Below are 21,634 nucleotides of genomic sequence, written 5' to 3'. Positions count from 1 at the left end.
GAAGATGTTTTATGAAAGTATTTTATATATGAACCGTACCATTTATTAACTGATTAGAAACCCATATTTATTCATGAGTAAAACGTTAGCAATTGACGACGTTATTGGTCTTTTTCTTGATACAATATTGTTCAAAAACTTATTTCTGAAGGATGCTTTATATGGGGGATAGGGCTAAATATGGGCCTATCCTCATACAATTTGGTATAAGGATTTATGTTTATATAAAAGATATTTATTCTGAATATCATCATATTAATTTTACTCTGACAAATGGCAATTAAAAAACAACACAACAAAAAATGCGCCATTTTTTATTCATACTATCTTTCAAAAAATACTTCCCTACCATTTCAACAAATTTGCGAACTTGCACAAAAATTTACTTTTTTTTATATGAAGTTTTTCAATAAGATAGAGGAGGGGTCCGTGAACAAATTTTTTTCCAAGATTGAAAAAAATATGCGTGTTTGTGTGTTGAACGCAGCAAATAAGCAATGTTATATTGCGCCATCTATGATTAAATGTACACTTATCAAAGACACCTTTTATTGGTTTAATTTTACACTGACTACCAGATGAAGCAGTTTGTGGGACAACATGTCTCGCTGAGACATGATAATGCTTTTTAGGAAAAATTAATTAAAATTTTTTTTTTAATTTAAAAATTTTTGGGGACTTCCAGCCTAAGATTGGGGACATTAGTCAAAATTTTTCTGACAATACTGTCTGTATGCTATGTTAATTTCAATTTAAAAATGGGGAAATAAGTTGAAATTTTTCTGGCAACACTAGCGGCAATGGAAGAAACAATGTTACCAGAAAATTTTATATTTATGTGAAATTTAAAACTTACCAAATTGCCAACCTTTCATTTATTTAAAACAATTATACGAGTTGTCACAGCAACGGAAATAAATCCATCCACTTAGAAACGTACACAAAATCAAATAAAATTTCTTAAAAATGGAGTCGAATACTACAGCTGCAAGTTACTTTAATATTTTCATTACCGGACAATTAGAATCAGCAACATTTCCACTGGGACCAGAAGCGTCGGAAATATTTTGCCGTTATGAAAGTGTGGCTGGTCCCGATTGGGAACTCGTTAGTGGACACAGCAAGGGTATAACACAATTTGCTTCCAATCATAATGGCAACTTTAATGATCCCATTATATTCAATATGCCAATAGAACAAACCTATCGCAGTACGAACTCATTTGGATGTAAGTTTTCGATCGGTTTCAATTATTTTTTGATTATTAAACAGATTTGGTTTAATTTATTCTTTAGGGCCTCAACTCCTGATATCCATTTATGGTAAAACACGTTGGGGCATAGAAACCTCTCTAGGTTACAGTCGTGTTCATTTGCCCGTATTTGGAAATGTCACAAATTATAGTATTAAAGCGCCCATATTAAAACCCCGCTGCAGTAACATGTTGGCCGATGTGACTACTTGGCTGACAGGTCGCAATCCAGAACTAAAAGATACAAAAGTCTTATTAGACAATTCTAAAAGTAAAGGTAACAGTTTTCAAATCATTGCTAATTTTTACAACATTCTAAGTTTCAAATATATTACAGAAGATTCAATCAATTTGTATTCGTAAATCTGTATTTTTAAATGTGTTTGAAAAAGTATATTTCCGTATTAATTAAATTCTCAAAAACATTTAGAAATTCAGTAAATTAGAAAAGACTGAAATGAAGTCCGAAATGGCGTAGAAAAAAGATTCAAGCTTAAAAATTAGCATCCAACCATTACCGGATATGGATTTAAAAAGTACGAAAAACATACATTGGTCTAATTATAAGGTTATCGGTTTTATGCTCGATTTAGTAATCATTTATCGACATTGAGTGAATTCTGTTCACTAATCTAATTTTCAATTGCACATAAAGAGCAAAAGTAGTTCTGTTTAACTCAACTTGTTTTCTTTAAAATCAAAATATGGATAATAGCATAATACAACTTTCTTTAGGAATGAAATTCTCAAATTATGGACTTGTTCAGAAATTCACCCAGCACTGCATCTGATTAGTTTGCGATGCATCCAAATTTCTGTAATGCATTTCCGAACGTACATTCCGCGCAGGCCATACGGTCTGTTCAGAAATGCATCAATGCACTGCATTCAGTGATTAGTCCGTAATGCTGATGAAAATAAGCGGATATATAGACAAAAGACGTCTTTTTTAAAATTTATAAATGAAAATAAGATTTTTGCGCATCATATACATATTTCTGATGCATTTACGAACGTACTAGACATCAGATGTAGCACAAAGATACATTTCCAAACAGGCTCACTTTTTATTAAGAGAGGAAATGATGTTCTCTTTAAAATCCTATTGACTTTAATGGTTCTGAAATTTCTTTCCAGGTTTGTCTATGGAATCATATGGAGAATTACAACTAATGTTGAACATTATAACGAGAGGAACGGCACGTCTAGGCTTAGAATATTAAAACCAATATTACATTTTATACCATGCAATAAACAATGAAAATAAATAAAAATATACACAGATGAGTTAATTTAATTTTTATATTTTATTTTCTAAAATAATTTTAAACTATAAATAAAATAGAAAAATAATGAATGTCAAAAAATCTGAATGTCATCCATCCCATTTCCTTAAATCGATATTTTGATAGTACATACATACCTGCAAAAAAAAAGAAAAATAAAATTAATGCAAATCCAATATAGAAAAATGTTTTTTTTTATAGAATTTTAAAACATAAAACAAGTAAAATGTTAATATTTAATTACACACACAGAAAAAATTAATTTTAAAAAATTTTCAATTAAACGATTAATCAAAAATTTTAAAAGGGTTCAATTCATTTTGTATTTGATTCATAAAAATGTATAATCAAATACGTATTTAACAACAACAAAAATAGAAAAAAATAAAAATTTTGTGTACAAAATCAATTATAAGTAGTAATTGAATATACAATTTTTGTTATAGGTTGAACTTCAAAAAATAAAATAATTGAAAACGAGGTTTTGGTAATTGAAATCGTTTTTCAGTTTTTTCTGTGCAGGAAGCCGGATTCTTAAATTAATATTGAGCGGTAATTATGTTGTTAAAAATCTAAATAAAGTAAATGTTTGAACGAGTATTTCATCTCGTGTCATTAAAAAGAATTTAAATTACATAAATATTAAGGCGTTGTTGTTTTTGGAACAATAAAACATTTACATAGAAAACAATACTGCATAATTAAAATTTCACTTGTTTAAGCTTACAATCAGATTTGATATTATCATCAAAAGTAAATTAATTATGTCGGGAAAAGAAGACATATATTAATATTATCATCATAAAATATTATAAAGTAGAAGTAAAGTAATACACACACTTACCTTTGTGAACTCCATATTTATGAAAGACAAATCTTGAAAGGTTTGGTTAATAGCTGTAAAATAATAGAGAAAAAAAACATTTAATTAAAAATTCTTAATTTTGAATTTTTGAATATTATTTTAAAAAATACAACAAACAAGTAATTTGATATGTAAAAATTTAATTCTAAATTTGTAATTGAATTGGCCAAAGAATTGACTGCAAGGACTTTTTGTTTTAGAAGTCCTTTAGGACGATGCACTCTCTATCTAAGCTTGTGGGATTGGCTTAGGTTTGACTGTAAAGCTTTTTCACGAAAACAATTTTTTACTAGAGTTTTTCATTAAAAAAATTTAACTATTTAAGATGGAATCACTGGCAACACCACCATGAAATTCGTTGGATTTCGATTATTATCCATTAACTTGTTGTTTGTTTTATAATCAGTTTTTATATTATCATCAAAAGTATATTAATTATGTCGGGAAAAGAAGACATAATTAGTATTATCATCATAAAATATTATAAACTAGAAGTAAAGTAATTCCCGGTTATAAAGAATATTTAATTAAAATTTCTTTTTAAAAAGAAATTTCAATTTTATAACGTTTTGTACTTTTTATAAATTATAACCGAGTTGTACTTTTAAAAATTATAATATTAAACACTTACCTTTGTGAATTCCATAATTCCAAAATTAATTAAAGACAAATCTTAAAAGGTTTATGTTAATTGCTGTAAAATAATAGAGAAAAGCAACATTTAATTAAAAAAATCTAAATTTAGTTCAACAATATTTTATAAATTACAACAACAAACAAGTTATTTAATATTACAAATTTTAATTCAAAACCAATTGACTACTTTAGCCATAAAGGACTTCTAAAAAAGAATTTTTCTAATACCCGTCTGAGCGACAGGGCGAAGCTCTGTCTAATCTCGGACGATTGGTTCAGGTTTGACTGTAAAGCTTTCTCACGATTAACGGTATTAATTTAAAAATGTTTAACTATTTATGAATAAAATTCGATTAAATTAAACATAAACATTAGAAACATTTTCTCATCCATTTATTACTTGTTGTTTTATAATCAGATTTGATATTATCATCAAAATGAATATTATGTCGGGAAAAGAAGACATAATTAAATATTATCATCATAAAAAGTATTAAAAATAATAGTTTGTAGTTGTTAAATAAAACACACTTACCTATTTCATTCACCAAAATACGAAATTTAATAAAACAAAAGAGTTTACATAAATCAAAGATTTTTGTTTCACTGATAAACACTAACAACTTGTTTATGAAAATGTAAATTGATGATGTGTTTGAAGTACAGTTACAAACATATTGTGTAATAATTTGAAAGATTTTTGTTTCAAAATAATGTGTTAAGAAGTATTGCGAGTAAAATAAATTTAATCAAAAATTAACGATTTAATTTCTCACGGATTACAAATCAATCATAGATCGATCCTCAAAGGTCTAAATATCTTCTTGGTCTCCAAAGACCGCAGTTAAGTAGGCTGATATCGATAATCACTGGCCACTGTAAATTTGGGAACCATGCCAGACGCATTGGTCTCCCGTTCAACGATTACTGTAGGAGTTGTCAAAACGAGGATGAAGAAGAGACTATTACTCATCTTCTCTGCGATTGTCCTGCTTTGGCGGAGGCCCGTTTTCGGACGCTTGGATCGACCTATTTTGGTGATCTAACCGAATTGTCAAACATTCAATTATAACGTCTACTAGAGTTCATTAATTTGTCAAAATGGGTGTGAATCCTATTACTCACACTACTCATCCACGGCAGCTGCCCTGGCTTTCTCATTTCTCATCATCTCCTTCTCTTTGCAACTGTCTCTGTTCTTCCACTCTTCCCTATTTCTCCTTCTCTTTTCTTTTTCTTACAGGTATTTTTACAAAGGGATCAACATGGACCCAAGTAAAGCCGAAAATTGGCTACCTGAGAAAACCTAACCTAACCTACAGCTGTCGCTGGGTTGACAATGTTTGGCCGTTATTAGATAAATTTCGATATTGAAATGTGATTTCGATGCGAAAGCCATCACGTACGCACTAATTCGACCACAGATGTATTTATGTATTTTCAAAAAATCATAGTTTGGAATTATCATAGGAAATATTTAATTTATGTAAACTCTTTAATTTTATATTCTTTTCCATCCAATTATTTGGCTGTAAGATCATTCTGTAAAAATAAAAGAAAATTTTTATTAAAAAAGATTAATAAAGATAAAATGTAATCAGAAAATTATTATTGAATTTTTAAATCAGTAATTGGAGAGTTTAAAATCAATTAAAATTCATAAACACGGACCAATTAATATCATCATTTTATGTAACTAAAATGTTAGCTTCAATTTAATTTAAAAAATTTCTACAAAACATTAAACATTAAAAACTTACATTATTTTTTAGATCCCACAATAATTTTCTTGCAACTCCTCAGGACAATAAAAGAAAATCTAAAAAATAAAGAGAATAAAAATTAGATATCTTATAATAAATTTAAAGAAAATAAAACATATTTTGAATAAATTTTTTCAGTAATTGGATGGATTAAAATCAATTTAAATTCATAAACACGGACCAATTAATATCATCACTAAGTCTACAATAATGTTTTGCATATAAAAGCGTAAAATTGTATTCATAATACATATGAAGAACTAAACTTACATTATTTATTAAAGATCCACATTTTTTGGAAAACATCAGAGACATAACCAGAAAATCTAAAAAAAAAAGAAAAAAAATTATAATTAATTTTTGTCATAATATTTACTTTTATATATATTTTAAATTCCTTTTTTCAGTAATTGGAGGATTTAAAATCAATTTAAATTCATAAACACGGACCAATTAATATCATCATTCTAATCATTCTAATGTCAATACTTTTTTTTTGCAACTATATACGAATTATGGGGAGCACAAGGGTTTCACACAAGATTTTAATTTTCATAAATTATAAAATTGTGAAGTTTCATATCATATGATATGAATGAATGAAACTTCTTAAAATTTAGAGAACTTGCAATTCTGTTAAAAAAGAAAAATTTACTTACTTTTTCAACCACGTTTATTCTGGTACATTTTGGAAGCACAATTAGTGTTTTGCTAAAATTAAGAAATAAAATAATTATTTGATAAGAGCGATACATATTTAAAAAATATATATTTTTTTACTTATTCAACAGTTCAATAACTAGAAATATATACAAAAAAATAAATATTTGAAAAATTAAGAAACATGTTTGGAATTATTGTGCATTTCGATTCAGAAGAAATCATTTCGAAATTTCTAATGAAATTCAAATTAATGAATACATTATTTTAACTTCTACTATTTTGAACTGAAGAATAATAATTTTAGTTTTTTTCAGTAATTGGAAAGTTTATAATCAAAATAAATTCATAAACACGGACCAATTAATATCATCACCAAAAAACATTTTTAAAGTTTTTTTAATCTTCTTTTCAACATACCTTAACATTTCAAGTTTGTGTTGATGGAATTTAAAGTAAGATCACATAGTTCCACAAAAATCAGTTGGAGATAGCTTTAATTGCTTTAGCTGTAATAAATAAAACAGGAAAATGATATTTAGATGAAAATTTTTATAAATACAAAAAAGATTTTAAAAATATTTCTACTTTAATAATGTAATCAGAACACAAAAAATGTGCAGCCGATAATGTATAGTCATTATTTGATCATACGGTAACTTTTGTCCTCATTTACATGAATGATGTCAAACAAAAAATGTTTTATGTGTTGTATCTAGATAGCGTGCGAGTACTTTCAGTAAAAATTTTACTCGTATTTTGTTATTGTAACAAAAACAAAATACAAGTAAAATTCTTACTCAAAGAACTCGCACTTTATCTAGAAACAACACGTTAATTAAAGTTTATATTTTATTTTTAAATTGATTTCAGAACATACCTTAATTGTTAAAATCCAAAATTAAACTATATAGTTCCACAAAAAACAATTGTCTGCATCTAAAAAAAGAAGTAAAATGTATTTAGAAAGGGATTTGCTAAAATAATAACATGTTCTAATAATATTTGTATTTTATTTTTCTGATCAGAACACAAAAATTGTGCAGCCGAAAGTATATAGTCATTATTTGATCATACGGTAACTTTTGTCCTCATTTACAAATAAAAATACAGATTTAGAAAAAGATCAATTTGCAAGAGTTCTTTTAATAAGAAAAAACTACATCAAAGTTTAAATTTATTTTAATTAAATGTATTATTCTTTAATTTATTTACCTGATTTCGAGAAAGTAAAATACAGCTGCATTATTTGTAAGATAGTTTCTGAAAAGAAAAGAATGATTATTAAGTATTTAATCGAAAACAAATATATATATATATATATATATTGTTATAATTGTGTATTAATTTGATCAGAACACAAAATTGTGCAGCCGTCAATGTATAGTCATTATTTGATCATACGGTAACTTTTGTCCTCATTTACAAATGAAAATATAAATTTCGAAAAAAGTTAAAACTGAATAAATCGATTTGAAAGTTATACATATTAATTCTAATAACGTTTATTTTCTAATCTAATCTTTAATATCTTTATTTTCTTGTATTATTTAATTTCAAAACTCTATTTTTTAATTTGATACGAATTTGAACAGATTTCAATTTTTGTACACATACTTAAAGAAAAATATTTACCTGATTTTAATACAGCAAAAAACAGCTGCATTATTTCCAGTCAGTCCAGTCCATCCATACGTTTTAGATGATATCCAAAATTATAAAATCTGTAAAGAAAGCAATGATTATTAAATATATAATCATACACAAATATTTAGTTTATTATAATAATAATTTAACGTGATCAGAACACAAAAATTGTGCAGCCGAATTTGTATAGTCATTATTTGATCATACGGTAACTTTTGTCCTCATTTACAAATAAAAGAGAGATGTTTTAAATAGAACATGGCTAAGCGAGTAACAAATAAAAAGTTATTCTTTTTGCAAAATTCACATTTAAATTAAAAATAAATAACGATTAAACAAGTTTATTTACAGTAATTTCTCTCTCTAGAAGTTAATAATATATTATTAAAGATATACACACCTTTCAGGATCTATTGCATGTTTTTCCCATGTTTTATAATCTCTGACCCGTTAAAACTGCAATTAGTAAATAAAAATATGTTAATAACTTTCATTATTTTTATAAATTTTATGAACTAAAATATTGTATTAAAATCTCATGACGTTATTGTCAACATGGAATATAATTTGTAAGGTAAGGTTATATTCAGGAATTAGATCCGTAGTTATAATCACTGATAAATTAGGAGGAATATGAAGGAAACATTGCAAAATAATTCTAATATTTTTTTATTTAAAAGTAATTCTCTCCTTTAATTCTTATATTAAATATAAATAGATAAAATAACAATAAATACCTTTTCTTTCAAATAGAGACATTTGATATATCCCTTCTTTCATGACCATTTGGAACTGTAATAAAAAAATATAAAAATGTGTCAAAAATGTATATTTTTTATGAATTTTTTTCATTAAAAAGTTACATTGAAATCTCATGACGTTATTGTCAACATGAAATATAATTTGTAAGGTAAGGTTATATTCAGGAATTAGATCCGTAGTTATAATCATTGATAATTGGGAGTAAATTGTAAAAATATTTAATGCAACTTTTTAAATATTTTCAGAGTTAGATTTACCTTTTACTAAACGGCAGCAATTTGTTACATGTTCAAGGGCCTTTAAAAACCTGTAATACAAAAATATGTGAATTTAGTATATGTTTGATGAAAATGTTTTTTCAAAATTTTAGTTTTTATTTTAAGTTAAATCATAAAATTTAAATCAAACACGATTATTGTAAGGTAAGGTAATTCAGTAATTAGATCCGATGTTATAATCATTTGAATATGTCATGCAAAGTTTTGAAAAAGTTTGAATTTAAGTTGATATAATTTACAAAAATAAAACTTAAATATTTTCATATATTTACCTTTTATATATTCAATCCCATGTTGTCATTGACCAGAATTAATCATGTTGTGTGATAGGAATCAGCAAAAGTTAAATGTTTCCAACAAATCTCTGAAAAATTATAAAAAAATCTATAAATTTATGTAACATTTTATGTAGATTATAAATTATTAGATCTCCTACACATTTTGCATACTATTCAAGCCTAAGAGTGTTTAATATAATCATCATTCCCAATTGTTGTAAACAATTATAATTTAGCAAAAAGTTTGTTGTTCTTAAAACAATTTAGTTGTTTCTATTTTACAAATTATTTGTAAGACAATCCATTCCTAGGAAAAAATTGTGGTTACAATTTTACATAAAATATTTGCATAATGTAGCGCTATGATTATGACAGAAGAATTTATATCTAGATAAACCTTGACCTCATTCACGAAGTAATATTTTTATTCAATTTCACAACTTTCTTAAACATAACAAGTATTGAAAATTTCACAACAAAAATCGTATGCATTACTTATTGCATTTATATTGTTATATTCGAAATAAGTATCTTAAAAAAGGCTTGAATAGTATTACAAATGTGTTTTCAATCAGATCAACATTCGAATTGTAGCTTCAAAAGCACCAGTAGAAGTTGTAAGTGTAAAGATTAATTCTTAATAATTTAATTTGTTTTAAACAAAAGTTTAAGAAAATACACAAATCTCAGATATGCCGTAAAGTTTTAAGTAGTAATTTTGTTATCATATTATAACCAAAAATATGAATAAACCCCATTCTCCACCTGCGGTTATCGCTTAACTATTTGTTATTCTGTCGGTTAGAACAACTTTTGTAGGAAAACTTTTAGGTTAGGTTAAAAAATAACCAGACATTGAGAAAATGGGGGTTAATCAAATAAAAATCTATTGTAAAGTATTTTTGCAACCCCTTACATATTTTAAAAAATACCCCTTAAATTATTGTTCATAAAAATAATTATTTTCGTATTCACACAAGAAGAGGCATATCTGAGTAAGCAAGAGGGAGGAATTGTAAGATAATAATATCTTGAAGATATGCACAAACATATTGTTGTACAAAAATTATTAAAGTCCTGAAACTTTCTTAATTAGTTAATTAATCATACAAATTCTTAAAACAGTTTGACTTTTTTTGACTGATAAATTTATACAAGACTATTTCATTTGAATTAAAACAAATATGGTTAATAATAGCTGTGTAAAAAATTTAAAACAATATTAAAAAATATATTTGTTTTTAATCACACTTTACTTAAAAGAACCAACATTCGCCTATAAGGCTTGCCAGTTATTTTCCAAATAACGTCAAAGAATATGAAAAAAGCCAAACTGTTTTTTTTATTATATTTTAAAAAATGCGCATGTTTATTAATCTTACCTCAATTTCAAATAAAAACATAGTTTATATTAGAAGATATTTAAAAAGTTGTAGTAGTTGTTGATAGACATCAGATATTGTTAAAAATGCATTGCAATATTGAGAAAAACATCTCAGCTTCAGTTTGTTAATTCAAAAATTGTTCGTTCATCCAAAGTCCACGATATAAAATCAAATTAAAAATTCTTATATACCAAACACTCCAGTCTCTAAAACCAACATCAGCGGCATGAGCTCATTCATTTCAATATTTCTTATTTTGCTTGCATGACTAAACTTTAAAACAGAAAAATATATATTTCGCACAATACCACATACACAAATCGTTGACATATACCATATGAATAATATTACAACAACTCCCTAAATTCAATCAAATTACTAGTAAAATTGACTAAAATAACTTTCTCCTACATCCACATAAACTAATAAACTACTAAAGAGCTACGATGGTAAGATAAATCTCAAATCGACCTCATTTCCTCCACATACATACATATGTATTTGTAATATTAAAAAATACATATTGTACATCAAAATCTGAGATGAGATAAGGAATTAAAAATTTTTAAATAATTTGAGAGGAGAATGTATGTATGTTATACCACAATGGGCTTGTTGTACTCTCCTTTACCAAAGACTCTGCTGGGAATCGAACCCACAACCTCAGTGCTGACAGACTATCACAATACCAACTAATATAATTCAATGTCAAACATTTTACAATCATGAAAATATCTTTCATACTAATAGTTATCTTATTCTCAACGCGAACATGTTATCGTTATACACTCAAAGTAAACCATGCCTCAATTGATATTTAACGAAAATAAATCAAATTGTATCAAAATAATTTTTAGATATTGAAAAACCTTCTTGTATTATAAAGTTGAAATTTGTTCGTAATATTCACACATTTTACAAAAATTTAACTTAACTCACGAAACATTTCGTGAAATTTATGACAATCTATTAGACATGGATTATTTTCAGTGTATATTTTTCGATGAAATCATCATACTCCTAAAAAATGATAGGTACCATTTGATTAAAAGTAATTTAAAAGCATTAAAAATGACAAAGATAAAAATAATACAGAATTTCAGAAATGGAATGTTTCCCTTTAATTTTTGCAAGTATATATGAAATAATTTAAGCATCGTGTCCCCCCAAGCATCAATTTGCGTTAAAATTACTTTTACATAGTTTGATAAGAAATATGATTTTTTTTGAAAAAAAAAAAAAAATGTTCTTGACCTTTAAATCGAACACAAATAATAAGTTAATGATTTTTGCAGATAGCAGTATTTTAGACAACATTTTTAAAAGTTTTTCTTTATTTCTAAATAATAAATATTTTCAATCAAAATTCAAAATGTTAGTAGTTGTAATAAGAGTTTCAAATCCAATTTCCTAATATCAAATAATAGTAAAAATGTTTAATGTATAATAAACATGTTTCCTCAACACTTTGCATAATAGCCAAGTTTTAAACTCGCTCACACACACATACACACACAAAAATTGACAGATATATTTTGTAAAACATAAAATTGATTGAATTAACAAAATTCAATCCCCGCAGCAGCCAACCATTCATAATAGAAACAAAGATTTATATTATTTATTTTAAAATACTCATATAATTTTGAGTAAAATATGTTTGTTATTTTGTTTAATATAAATATTAAGTTTTTTATAATTAAGACATGTTTTATAAGTAATGTCTACCAATTAAAATTAAAATTTACACAAATGACAGTGTTCTTAAAAAGTATACAGTCCAAAAATTACGAAAAATAAAAATTTTCAAACACCTTCATCAAGGCAACCTATTAGATGCACAAGAATTCAGTGTTTTTTTCTACCAAATTATGTTTTCTTTAACCAAATAATGTGGGAGGATTCAAAAATATGTTTGTTTTTCTTCTTCAATTTGTGTGTTTTTTTAATACTTAAAACTAAAGAGGAGATTTAAAATGTTATTACTATTGTAAGTTGTAGTAGAGTTATAAATTTAATTGAATTAATCTATACACATTAATAATTATGTATATTCTTAATAGAAATGATATTTCTGTTAGTTTACACATACTCTTCTTTCGATGTACAGATGACATTGCGATTAGTATAAAGAACATACTAAAGTGGGGTTCTTCATTCCAATAGATGTTTACATGGAATACCCAGTTTTATGTAAAATAAAACATGCCATCGCAATCAAAATATTTGATAGAGAGAAATAAACATAAACAAAAATAGAATAGATGTCCACAAAATCTGGCTAAAACATTGGCTGAAGAGTGGTGGCGTTGACACATTTTCTACAATGTGCTTTTGTACACATTGAGAAAACGCAGCAGCTGCTCAATCTGCCATCACCACTTCAGTCAGATATTTTAATGGGATGGATTAAAGTTTTTCAAATTATTCTCAAATATAAAATACCTAAATACTAAAATACTATAATAATTTTAAGCAAGATTTGTTTTGCAAATATGTATGTTAAAGTGAAAAATTCATTCACTTGTAATCAATTTCACTACCATCACTACACTGCCAACCACAGCAGCCACATTCTATCTCCCTCCCATTATAAAAGAGATCGTTAATGGTTGGTGGTAGGCAGAGTAGTTGGTAATTTTAATTGTTTGTTGTTCTTAATAAGAGAGAGATGTGAAATATTTAAGTTATTTTTGTGTTATCTATACGACGAGAGTGTTTCTTATTGTTGATTTAAATTTCATGTGAATAATATTCATTCAACATCAACGTGGGTTCCCGAAAATTGTTCAATATATTTGTTTCATTGTTGTTTGTGTGTCTTTAAATATTTTTCCATTATTGTAGCAACATTTGTGGTTCATCACTCATTTCATCTCAGAAACGTCTACGGCGTTCCCAGGGGTTGTTGTTACCACCACCACCACCATTGTTATTATTTCCACCTCGTTGATTGCCACCGCGATTATTGCCACCATCGGGACCACCTTGGTTTTGGTTCCCACCGAATTCAAATCCGAAATCCTATATGGAGGATGCAAATTTAAAGGTTTGTTTGATGTGGTAAAAAAATATACATTTATGTATTTATATTTCAAAAATTACAACAAAAAAATTGAAATCATAAGAAAAGAATAGAAAAAAAATAAAACCAAAAAACTAAACCAAAACAAAATATTAAAAGATTTCGTTACTTTACTAAACAAAATAAATACTGAATTATTGTTTCTTTTTTACTATCGTTGTTATCATAAGTGAGATATTTAAAGTTGAGAAGAGAATCTAGGAAATTATATTAATACCAAACAAATACTTGAAAATGTTAACCCAATTCAAAATGTTTATTGTTCAATAATAGAATAGATCAAATATTATTCATCTCAAAAGTAACACGGGCGCAAATAATTATAATGTTCAGACAGTTTTTCAAAATCAATGTAATGAGAATCAGTTAATATAGGTATCAAAATGTTCTAAATAATCCTTTAATTTATCAAAAATATGTACCAGTAAATAAGTCAACAATTTAATTTCAATTGCACATTTCCCTAAAAACAACAAAAATGTTTTTATAAAGTTTACTATGTTATTTTTGTTTATATGCTTTAAAACCAAACCATCTCTCCCGCAATACGGTTAGAGCAAACATTCAAGTACGTATTATGTATATTCATTAAAATTTGCTTTTTTTAAGACCAGTATTGTGTTCCATAATATACCAAATCAATATATAGAATTGCGTATTAAATATAAACAATTCATTACAACATTAAATGTAAATACCCCCCGTCTTCCCCAATCAATAGTTTCGTTTTTTAATAATACAGTTGATAAATTCAAAACCATAATTATTATTTAAATATTTTCACATCTAACAAAGTTGATTTCAAAATACCTAAGCTAGTAAATTCTATTGACATGCTTCACACTTTTTCATATACAAAATATTTTCCACAAATTTGGATTTCATCAATACAATTTAATATTATAAGATTCAATATTTATCGAAATATCAATTTCTATTCCCCCATCATCACCCTTATTCATAAAAAATATTTTACTGCAGTTTTATAAAATAAATTGTGTATATAAATATATACAGATAATCAATAATAACAGTAATATGGTAGATTCAAAAACATTATCCTCAAAAATCAAACAAACACAAGCCAAACATTTTCATCCAGCAAATATAAAAATTATTTGAAATCAAATATATTTTAATGTCAAACGTTTGAGAATCGTTGATAAAGGTTTGAAATCTTTCTCAATTTAAGAAAATATACCAAACATATTTTATGAGTATAGTAATAGTAACTTTAAAATATTAATGTTGTTTTTACTACGCAGGTAAAGGCATTTAGATGATTGTGTTTTACGTGAAGGATAAACCCTGCTATTTTCGTTAGTACAGATTTTTTGTAAATACCGAATTGGTAGTTTCAATAAAATAAAAATTAGTTTATGAATAAAACTTTAACAAAATTAAAAACCACGAATATTCCAACTCAATTTGGGTATAACATTAAATGAGATTTGAAAATTAGGTATTTCAACCTTATTTCCAAATTAATTTATATGTTATGAAATCTTGATAACATAAATTTTCAAACGTTTGACATTATTATTGCCAGAATAGAACACTGAAAGTGAAAAAGCTTAAGAACAAAACAAGTATTCTTCGAGTGAAACACCAAATTTAATATTATTTTGCTTAAACTTTTTCGCTTTTTTGGCTCGACGTTATCAAGTATTTGCATGTTGAATAAAATCATAATTATTTCTTTAATCAATATTTATCTTCCTAAATATATCAACAATATAAAATGCATTGAAAATGCAAAAATAGAAAGAACAATGTTCCACCATTTATCAGATTATACACACATTGTATAAATTTATTCATAAAATATTTTCCTTAAATTTTAATACATCCAAAGTTAAATACAATTAATTTAACAACGGAATCTTTATATAAAGTTCTATAATATTAATTAGTAATAAAAACACAATATTGGTATAAAAATCAATCGTATATAATTAAAAGTTAAAGCAATATCCTACCTAAAGATTTTGCATAAACATCTGTTTTAGATGTAATATTCAAAAATCAATTAACATCTAATTGCAGAATTATATAATCAGCAATTAATAATTAATATTCTACTAAACCCAACAACCCAAAGCAATCAATTCCATAAACAAATTCAATAAAACATTTTGAAGAGTCAAATATTTTCAAGTTACTTTTGTCATTCTTGTTAGTACAATACAATTTCCATTCAAATATACGTAAAAATACATAATAGTGGCAGTTATGTCCTTTAAATTGGACGGAGCCATTATGAATATTGTTATCGTCATGTAAATCTCTAACCACAAATGATCAATAAAATCGTACAAGTTAATTGGGGCGCACACACGAGCTATAAGTTAAAGAGAGAAATAGTATCATTGGCCAAAATGATAAAATTTCTTTTTAACTTAATTTGGAAACAACATTTCTGGCCAAAATGTTGCCCAAATGGATGTAAAAAAGTGTGATGCAACAAACTATGTGATTTAACTTGTAACATTCGTTGTTACAGACAAACAATAACAACAACAAACTAAAAATTAACAACTATTGCATTTCTCATGTTAAATTCGACAGTTTTGTATAAATTGTTTCATTTAATAAACGACATGTTTATTTATTGTACATAATAGTGTACTAACAAAAAAACAGTTTATAATTTATATAAAAAGATGTATGTTTGTAAAGAACATTATGTATTTTAAATTTGTTTAATCAATCACACAAATTTTCAATGAGCTTCTACAGTTTGTTTTTAGAATAAGAATTATTTTCAGACTTAAATTATATTTTGTATTAACAAGAAAAATTGTTAAGAAATTATTTTCTAATTAACAAATACAAGTGGCAGTTATTAAAAAAATGAAATTTTACAATCGTAAATAACGCTGTAATATCTTAACATGAATATGTTTAGTTGTGCCTCTTAAATTCAAAATTCAATCAATAATGTGTGATCAATAATATACAATATCACAGTTACAGTGTTTTGTCTTTAAATAAATTAATGGTTTAGTATATGTTCAAAATAACAGGAATTTAAAAAGGCATTGTAAAAGGCCTAAGAATATCTAATAACTGTATAGTTTCTTTGTTTTTAGAGTATCATAATGATATATTGAAGAAATCATTTTTTGCATATTTATCGCCTCTTGAACATATTGAAAAATGAACGTACCTGTTGGTTATTAGGTCCATTGGGACCATTATTTCCACCATTACCACCATTGTTGCCTATGAAAACAAATAATTCATAAATAAAAATGTTGTATAAAAATTTTTCATATTTTTGTACAAAAAAAAAAAAAAAATAATAATAATAATAATTGCCATTAGGTTTGTATTTAATGTTAAAAACTTACCACGGAAATCGAATGGCGAGTTATTGCCACCGCCAAAGTTATCGAAATTGCTACAATTTCCACTAAAGCCACCTTCTTGCTGATCTAAAATAGAATTCAATTGTTGGGCTTGCATGAACAATGTGTTTTCTTGTTGGCGGCGACGCATTTCCTCTTCTTGACGCAACATGCGAGATTGCATTTCACTTTGTTGGCGACGCATTTGTTCTTCGTCACGTTTGCGCAATTCTTCAGCTTGTTTTTCACGCATTTCCCATTCCATTTTCTTGCGTTCATTGTCAGATTCGCGTTTGCGTAATTCTAAAATGTAATATCCCATAAATTAATTTATTTTCTTTTTACAATAAGACTATTGAATACTTTTACAATGGAAATTAAAATTAAACCTACCTTGTCTTAAAAGTTCTGTCTCGTGCTCATAACGAGCATATTCCATTTGTGCTTCCAATTTTTCTTCTTCCATTTTTAATTCACGTTTCAAAGCCTCCTGTTTGGTCTTGAATAATTCGTGCAATTGCTTCCACCTGGTACCATATTCATGTTCAAAGCTACCAACATCAGCAAAACGAGGACCAACATTGCGTTCGTGGTTGAATTCTGGCAATTTTTTGTTTAGAGACTTGTCGGGCAAACCATCTGTGTCTTCGTTGGCATCAAAAGGCTCAACAACACATGGCCTCAGAGAAGCAGTGAGGAAAAAACACTTTTCACTACAGAAACGCAAGCAAACGTTAGCCGATGATTTTTTGGCAAACTCAACAATACCCTCTCCGGTAGATTTACCACGATCATCAACGTTGACACAAGCTCTCTCGACGGGTCCAAATATTTCGAATGACTTGTACAACAATTCATTAGATACAAATGGTGTTAGATTGCTAACGCGTAAAACTGTAGAATTTGGGGCATAACGTACACGTAACATACGTCCCTTACGTAAAGTACCGTCTAACTCGCGCTTTGCACGCTCAGCATTGGCGTGGAAATCCATTTTTAGGAAAGCAAAGTTCTTTTCAGGATTGCTAAAAACTTCACCAATTTCTCCGAAAGGTTTGAAAAGCTCACGCAAATCTTCCTCGGAGACATCGTTGGTCAAATTACCAACATAGAGACGGTTACGGCCAGAGAATTTAGTTTCTTCTGTATTCTCAATTGGTGGTAGTTCATGAGTTGGCCCGGCAATGGCACGCAAACGTTGGCCGATAAAGAACTCATCATTTCGTCCAGGACCGCCACGGTTGCCACCATCTCCACCACCCATTGCGCCTCTGGGACCATCACGACCACCTCCACGTGGGCCGTCAAAGTGACGGTCGCGTTTTTGACCACGGTCGCGATTACCGCCACCACCTCCTCCCATATTATTGTTTCCACCACCTTGCTTATTCATATTATTGTTATGATTTTGATTTTGCTGATTTTGTTGTGGCTGCTGCTGCTGTTGTTGTGGTTGTTGATTATTTGGTGGTGCATTTTTGGTCTCTTCATTAGCTTTGGGTTCCGTTTTCGCTGCATTTTCAGGTTTAACATCTGACGCAGGCTGTTGAGCAGAGGGTTGTTGATTTTGGGCTTGTGGCTGTTGTTGGTTTTGCTATACACACATAAAAAACATTTTATTACAATCTTACATTAAATTTGGGAATCTTATTGAACAGAAATTCTATAAATTTCATTAAAATAATTAATTTTTACTTATGTAAATACTTAGAGCTAGCTTGTTTATTAATAAATAGTTCAAAGTCCATAAAATTATCTCACAAAAGTATTCGAATTTTCCCTGTATTTCATATTTGACCATATTATGCGAAACCCAAAATCGAGTTTTTTTTTTTTTTTTTTTTTTTTTTTTTTTTTTTTTTGCTTAAAATTGTTTTAAGGGGTTTCTATCAACCGAAAGAATGTATTTTTGGTTTAATTTATTTATTTTTCACACAAAAAGTATTATTAAATTTAGTTTCTTTTCATAGTATACCTAAATTCGAATACTTATGAGAGACACTGTATGTATGTACGTATATTTATCATGAAAAAAAGCATTTCATTGTTTTAAAATTTTCTTGATGGGCAAGTCTTGAATATTTAGTATTTTAAATTAAATAATAAAAAACTTAAAGTACATACTAATTTTTAATAAAAATTAAAACATTACAATTAGTTTAACCCTACAAGGTTTACAAAGTATGTATATTTTTTTTATTTGTATTAATAAAAATGTTGGCATCACTGATTGAAAAATATCTATCATACGAATGCAGTACGACCGGCATTCGTAAGCGTAAAGAAAATTCGGCCGCCATTTTGTTATTATAGACACTTGAAAATTTTATTCATGAGATGTACAAAATTTTCTCAATAGGAATATTACACAACCAATTGCATTTTAGATTAATATTCAATAACTTAACAAAAGTTGCAAACAAAATTCAACAAATTAATTAAATAAATGAAACTGTCTTACCTGCTGATTCTGGAAATTTCCTCTATTATTTCCGCCACCACGATTACGATTGTTATTATTATTTCTGTTATTACCAAAACCTTTGTTTCCAAATCCTCCTCTGTTGTTCTGATTATTATTATTATTGTTGCCACCGCCTTGGTTGAAACGTGGCTTTTTTTCAGCTGGACCACCATCCATTTGAGGCTTATTGAAATTCTTGTTGCCACCACCTTGATTTTTCTGTGGTCTTTGTGGCAATGGGCCACTACCATTAACCTCAGTTTTAATTATTGCTTCCATTATACTTTTCACAAATTATTTCTTTCCAGTATTAACACTTAATTATGTTCCAAAATTCACTTTTTCCAATTAATTGATTTTTTTCTTAATTTACGTCCGACTTCCAAACTAGAATAAAATTGAACTCACCAAGTCGACAGCCGGAAAAGGAATGAAGAAAATGTGATGAAAGAGAATTAGTGTAGACAAAATGGCGTAAAGAAGCGTGTATAGTAACAGGGTTGATTTTTCTTTCGTTAAGTTTAGAGTTGTATTTGAACAGTGTTAGGCTACTACAAAAACTATTTATGATAATACCCCATTTACACATATACGAAATCTAGTAGATTTCAATTAAAATCTTTTTGCAAATCTAGACGGTTTCCACTTACTCTTCCTGACATTTAGGAAGATTTCATTTTTTCTAATATTTCTCGAAAAAGTGTGTGATATGAAAAATCAGAAGGAAAAATGGGATTATTAAAATTTTATTTATAATATAGAAATAAACAGAGTTGCATCATTAAAGATTATTAGATTTTGAGTAGATTTTAACGAAATCTAGTTACGAAGTAGATTTTGTATGGGAAATCTAGTTTAAATCAACTAGATTAGGCTCGAAATCTCATATGTACTAGAATGGGGTATAAGATTATTTCCTATTAAAAAATAAGTTAATCAATTTTTCATGAATTCTTATTGCACATATATTAACAAAATGTATATGAACAAGTTAGAGTGCTATATTCGGCTGAGCCGAATTTTAAATACCCTCCACCAGCTACTTTTATATTAATACTTTTTTAATTGATTAAATATTTGTAGAAATAAGTTTTCTCATGACTTAAATCGAAAAACCCCAAGATTTAAACAGATAAAATCTGTTACAATTGCAAGATTTTTTAACATTACAAACGCCATTTTCTTTTATATTTTTAAAGCCCCCTAAGATATGCTTTAGCGATAATTAATAATTTGTGTGAAAATTTAAGGAAATTCAAATTTTCGGGATCTAGTATGGGAGATATGACCAATTATGGACCGAACGTAAAGAAATCTTTAAGTAACATTTCTGTATATAAAAGCTATATTTTAGTCAAATTTCCTATCTATATAGTAATTTAGTAATAAGTAATGTGATTTTCGGAAGGGAATCTTGTTTGGGATCGATCGCACCCATATTATGAACCGATCGTGAAAAAATCTTAAAATATAATTTTTGAACAGTGACATTTTTGTATATAAGAGCAATACTTGTACCAAATTTTATATGGATATCTGAATTTAGTAATGAGTTATGGGCGTTTAAGTGATTTTCGGGAGAGGACCTTGTATGGAAGCTATGTCCAATTATGGACCGATACAGACAATTTTTCTCTAAATGAATTCTATTGACATATAATTTTTATTTGTAAAATTTTGTGAAGATATCAATATTCTGACGGAAGTTATTAACAATAAACTCATTTTCCGGTAATATGTACTTTTGTATGGGAGGTATAAGAAATTATGGACCGATTCCGGCAATTTTCAACAGGTATAAAGTCCTCGTGTAAAAATAAATGAACGATGATTTTCATGGAATTACATTGCATAGGTTTCGTGAAAATTACATCAGAATGTGAAAAAAATGCTTATTTTTTCGGAAAAATTATCAGTTTTTTG

The 21,634-nt window shown here is 27.3% G+C and overlaps 2 protein-coding genes, 1 long non-coding RNA gene and 4 other non-coding genes across 8 annotated transcripts; 1 reads left to right on the top strand and 6 right to left on the bottom strand.

Annotated features, from left to right (window-relative positions):
- Positions 1 to 838: 838 nt before the first annotated feature.
- LOC119599866 (B9 domain-containing protein 1) lies at positions 839 to 2,535 on the top strand. The gene is made up of 3 exons (XM_037949781.1): positions 839 to 1,228; positions 1,296 to 1,529; positions 2,390 to 2,535. The coding sequence occupies exons 1-3, from the start codon at positions 967 to 969 to the stop codon at positions 2,473 to 2,475; spliced, it is 582 nt and encodes a 193-aa protein (XP_037805709.1). The 5' UTR covers positions 839 to 966; the 3' UTR covers positions 2,476 to 2,535.
- Positions 2,536 to 2,540: 5 nt separating this feature from the next.
- Positions 2,541 to 4,019, bottom strand: LOC119599879. Its single transcript, XR_005231103.1, has 2 exons — positions 3,383 to 4,019; positions 2,541 to 2,675 (listed from the first exon to the last, which is right to left on the bottom strand). It is a non-coding gene; the product is annotated as an uncharacterized LOC119599879 (long non-coding RNA).
- Positions 4,020 to 4,039: 20 nt separating this feature from the next.
- On the bottom strand, positions 4,040 to 20,156 carry LOC119599854 (protein no-on-transient A-like). 2 transcript variants are annotated; one of them, XR_005231100.1, is made up of 17 exons: positions 19,709 to 20,156; positions 17,641 to 18,841; positions 17,251 to 17,550; positions 17,067 to 17,122; positions 9,422 to 9,513; positions 9,129 to 9,178; positions 8,847 to 8,901; positions 8,510 to 8,565; positions 8,098 to 8,186; positions 7,678 to 7,725; positions 7,343 to 7,401; positions 6,883 to 6,971; positions 6,462 to 6,513; positions 6,073 to 6,128; positions 5,800 to 5,858; positions 4,575 to 5,581; positions 4,040 to 4,097 (listed from the first exon to the last, which is right to left on the bottom strand). XR_005231100.1 is itself a non-coding variant. In XM_037949769.1 (5 exons), exons 1-5 carry the CDS (start codon positions 19,988 to 19,990, stop codon positions 13,690 to 13,692), a joined length of 1,986 nt encoding a protein of 661 aa, XP_037805697.1. In that variant the 5' UTR covers positions 19,991 to 20,156; the 3' UTR covers positions 13,494 to 13,689. The 2 variants fall into 2 exon arrangements, 1 of the variants encoding a protein (XP_037805697.1); XM_037949769.1 differs by lacking the exons at positions 4,040 to 4,097; positions 4,575 to 5,581; positions 5,800 to 5,858; ... (8 more) ...; positions 9,129 to 9,178; positions 9,422 to 9,513 and adding an exon at positions 13,494 to 13,836.
- On the bottom strand, positions 5,659 to 5,729 carry LOC119600160. Its single transcript, XR_005231127.1, has one exon. It is a non-coding gene; the product is annotated as a small nucleolar RNA U18 (small nucleolar RNA).
- LOC119600152 lies at positions 5,932 to 6,002 on the bottom strand. Its single transcript, XR_005231126.1, has one exon. It is a non-coding gene; the product is annotated as a small nucleolar RNA U18 (small nucleolar RNA).
- LOC119600145 lies at positions 6,201 to 6,271 on the bottom strand. The gene has a single exon (XR_005231125.1). It is a non-coding gene; the product is annotated as a small nucleolar RNA U18 (small nucleolar RNA).
- LOC119600137 lies at positions 6,771 to 6,841 on the bottom strand. Its single transcript, XR_005231124.1, has one exon. It is a non-coding gene; the product is annotated as a small nucleolar RNA U18 (small nucleolar RNA).
- Positions 20,157 to 21,634: the final 1,478 nt, after the last annotated feature.

Source organism: Lucilia sericata, unplaced genomic scaffold, assembly GCF_015586225.1.
Source record: "Lucilia sericata isolate MDLA Ls3-8-SP2 unplaced genomic scaffold, ASM1558622v1 Contig000003F_arrow, whole genome shotgun sequence".
Lineage (NCBI taxonomy): Eukaryota > Metazoa > Arthropoda > Insecta > Diptera > Calliphoridae > Lucilia > Lucilia sericata.
This window is presented reverse-complemented; position numbering and strand designations above follow the sequence as displayed.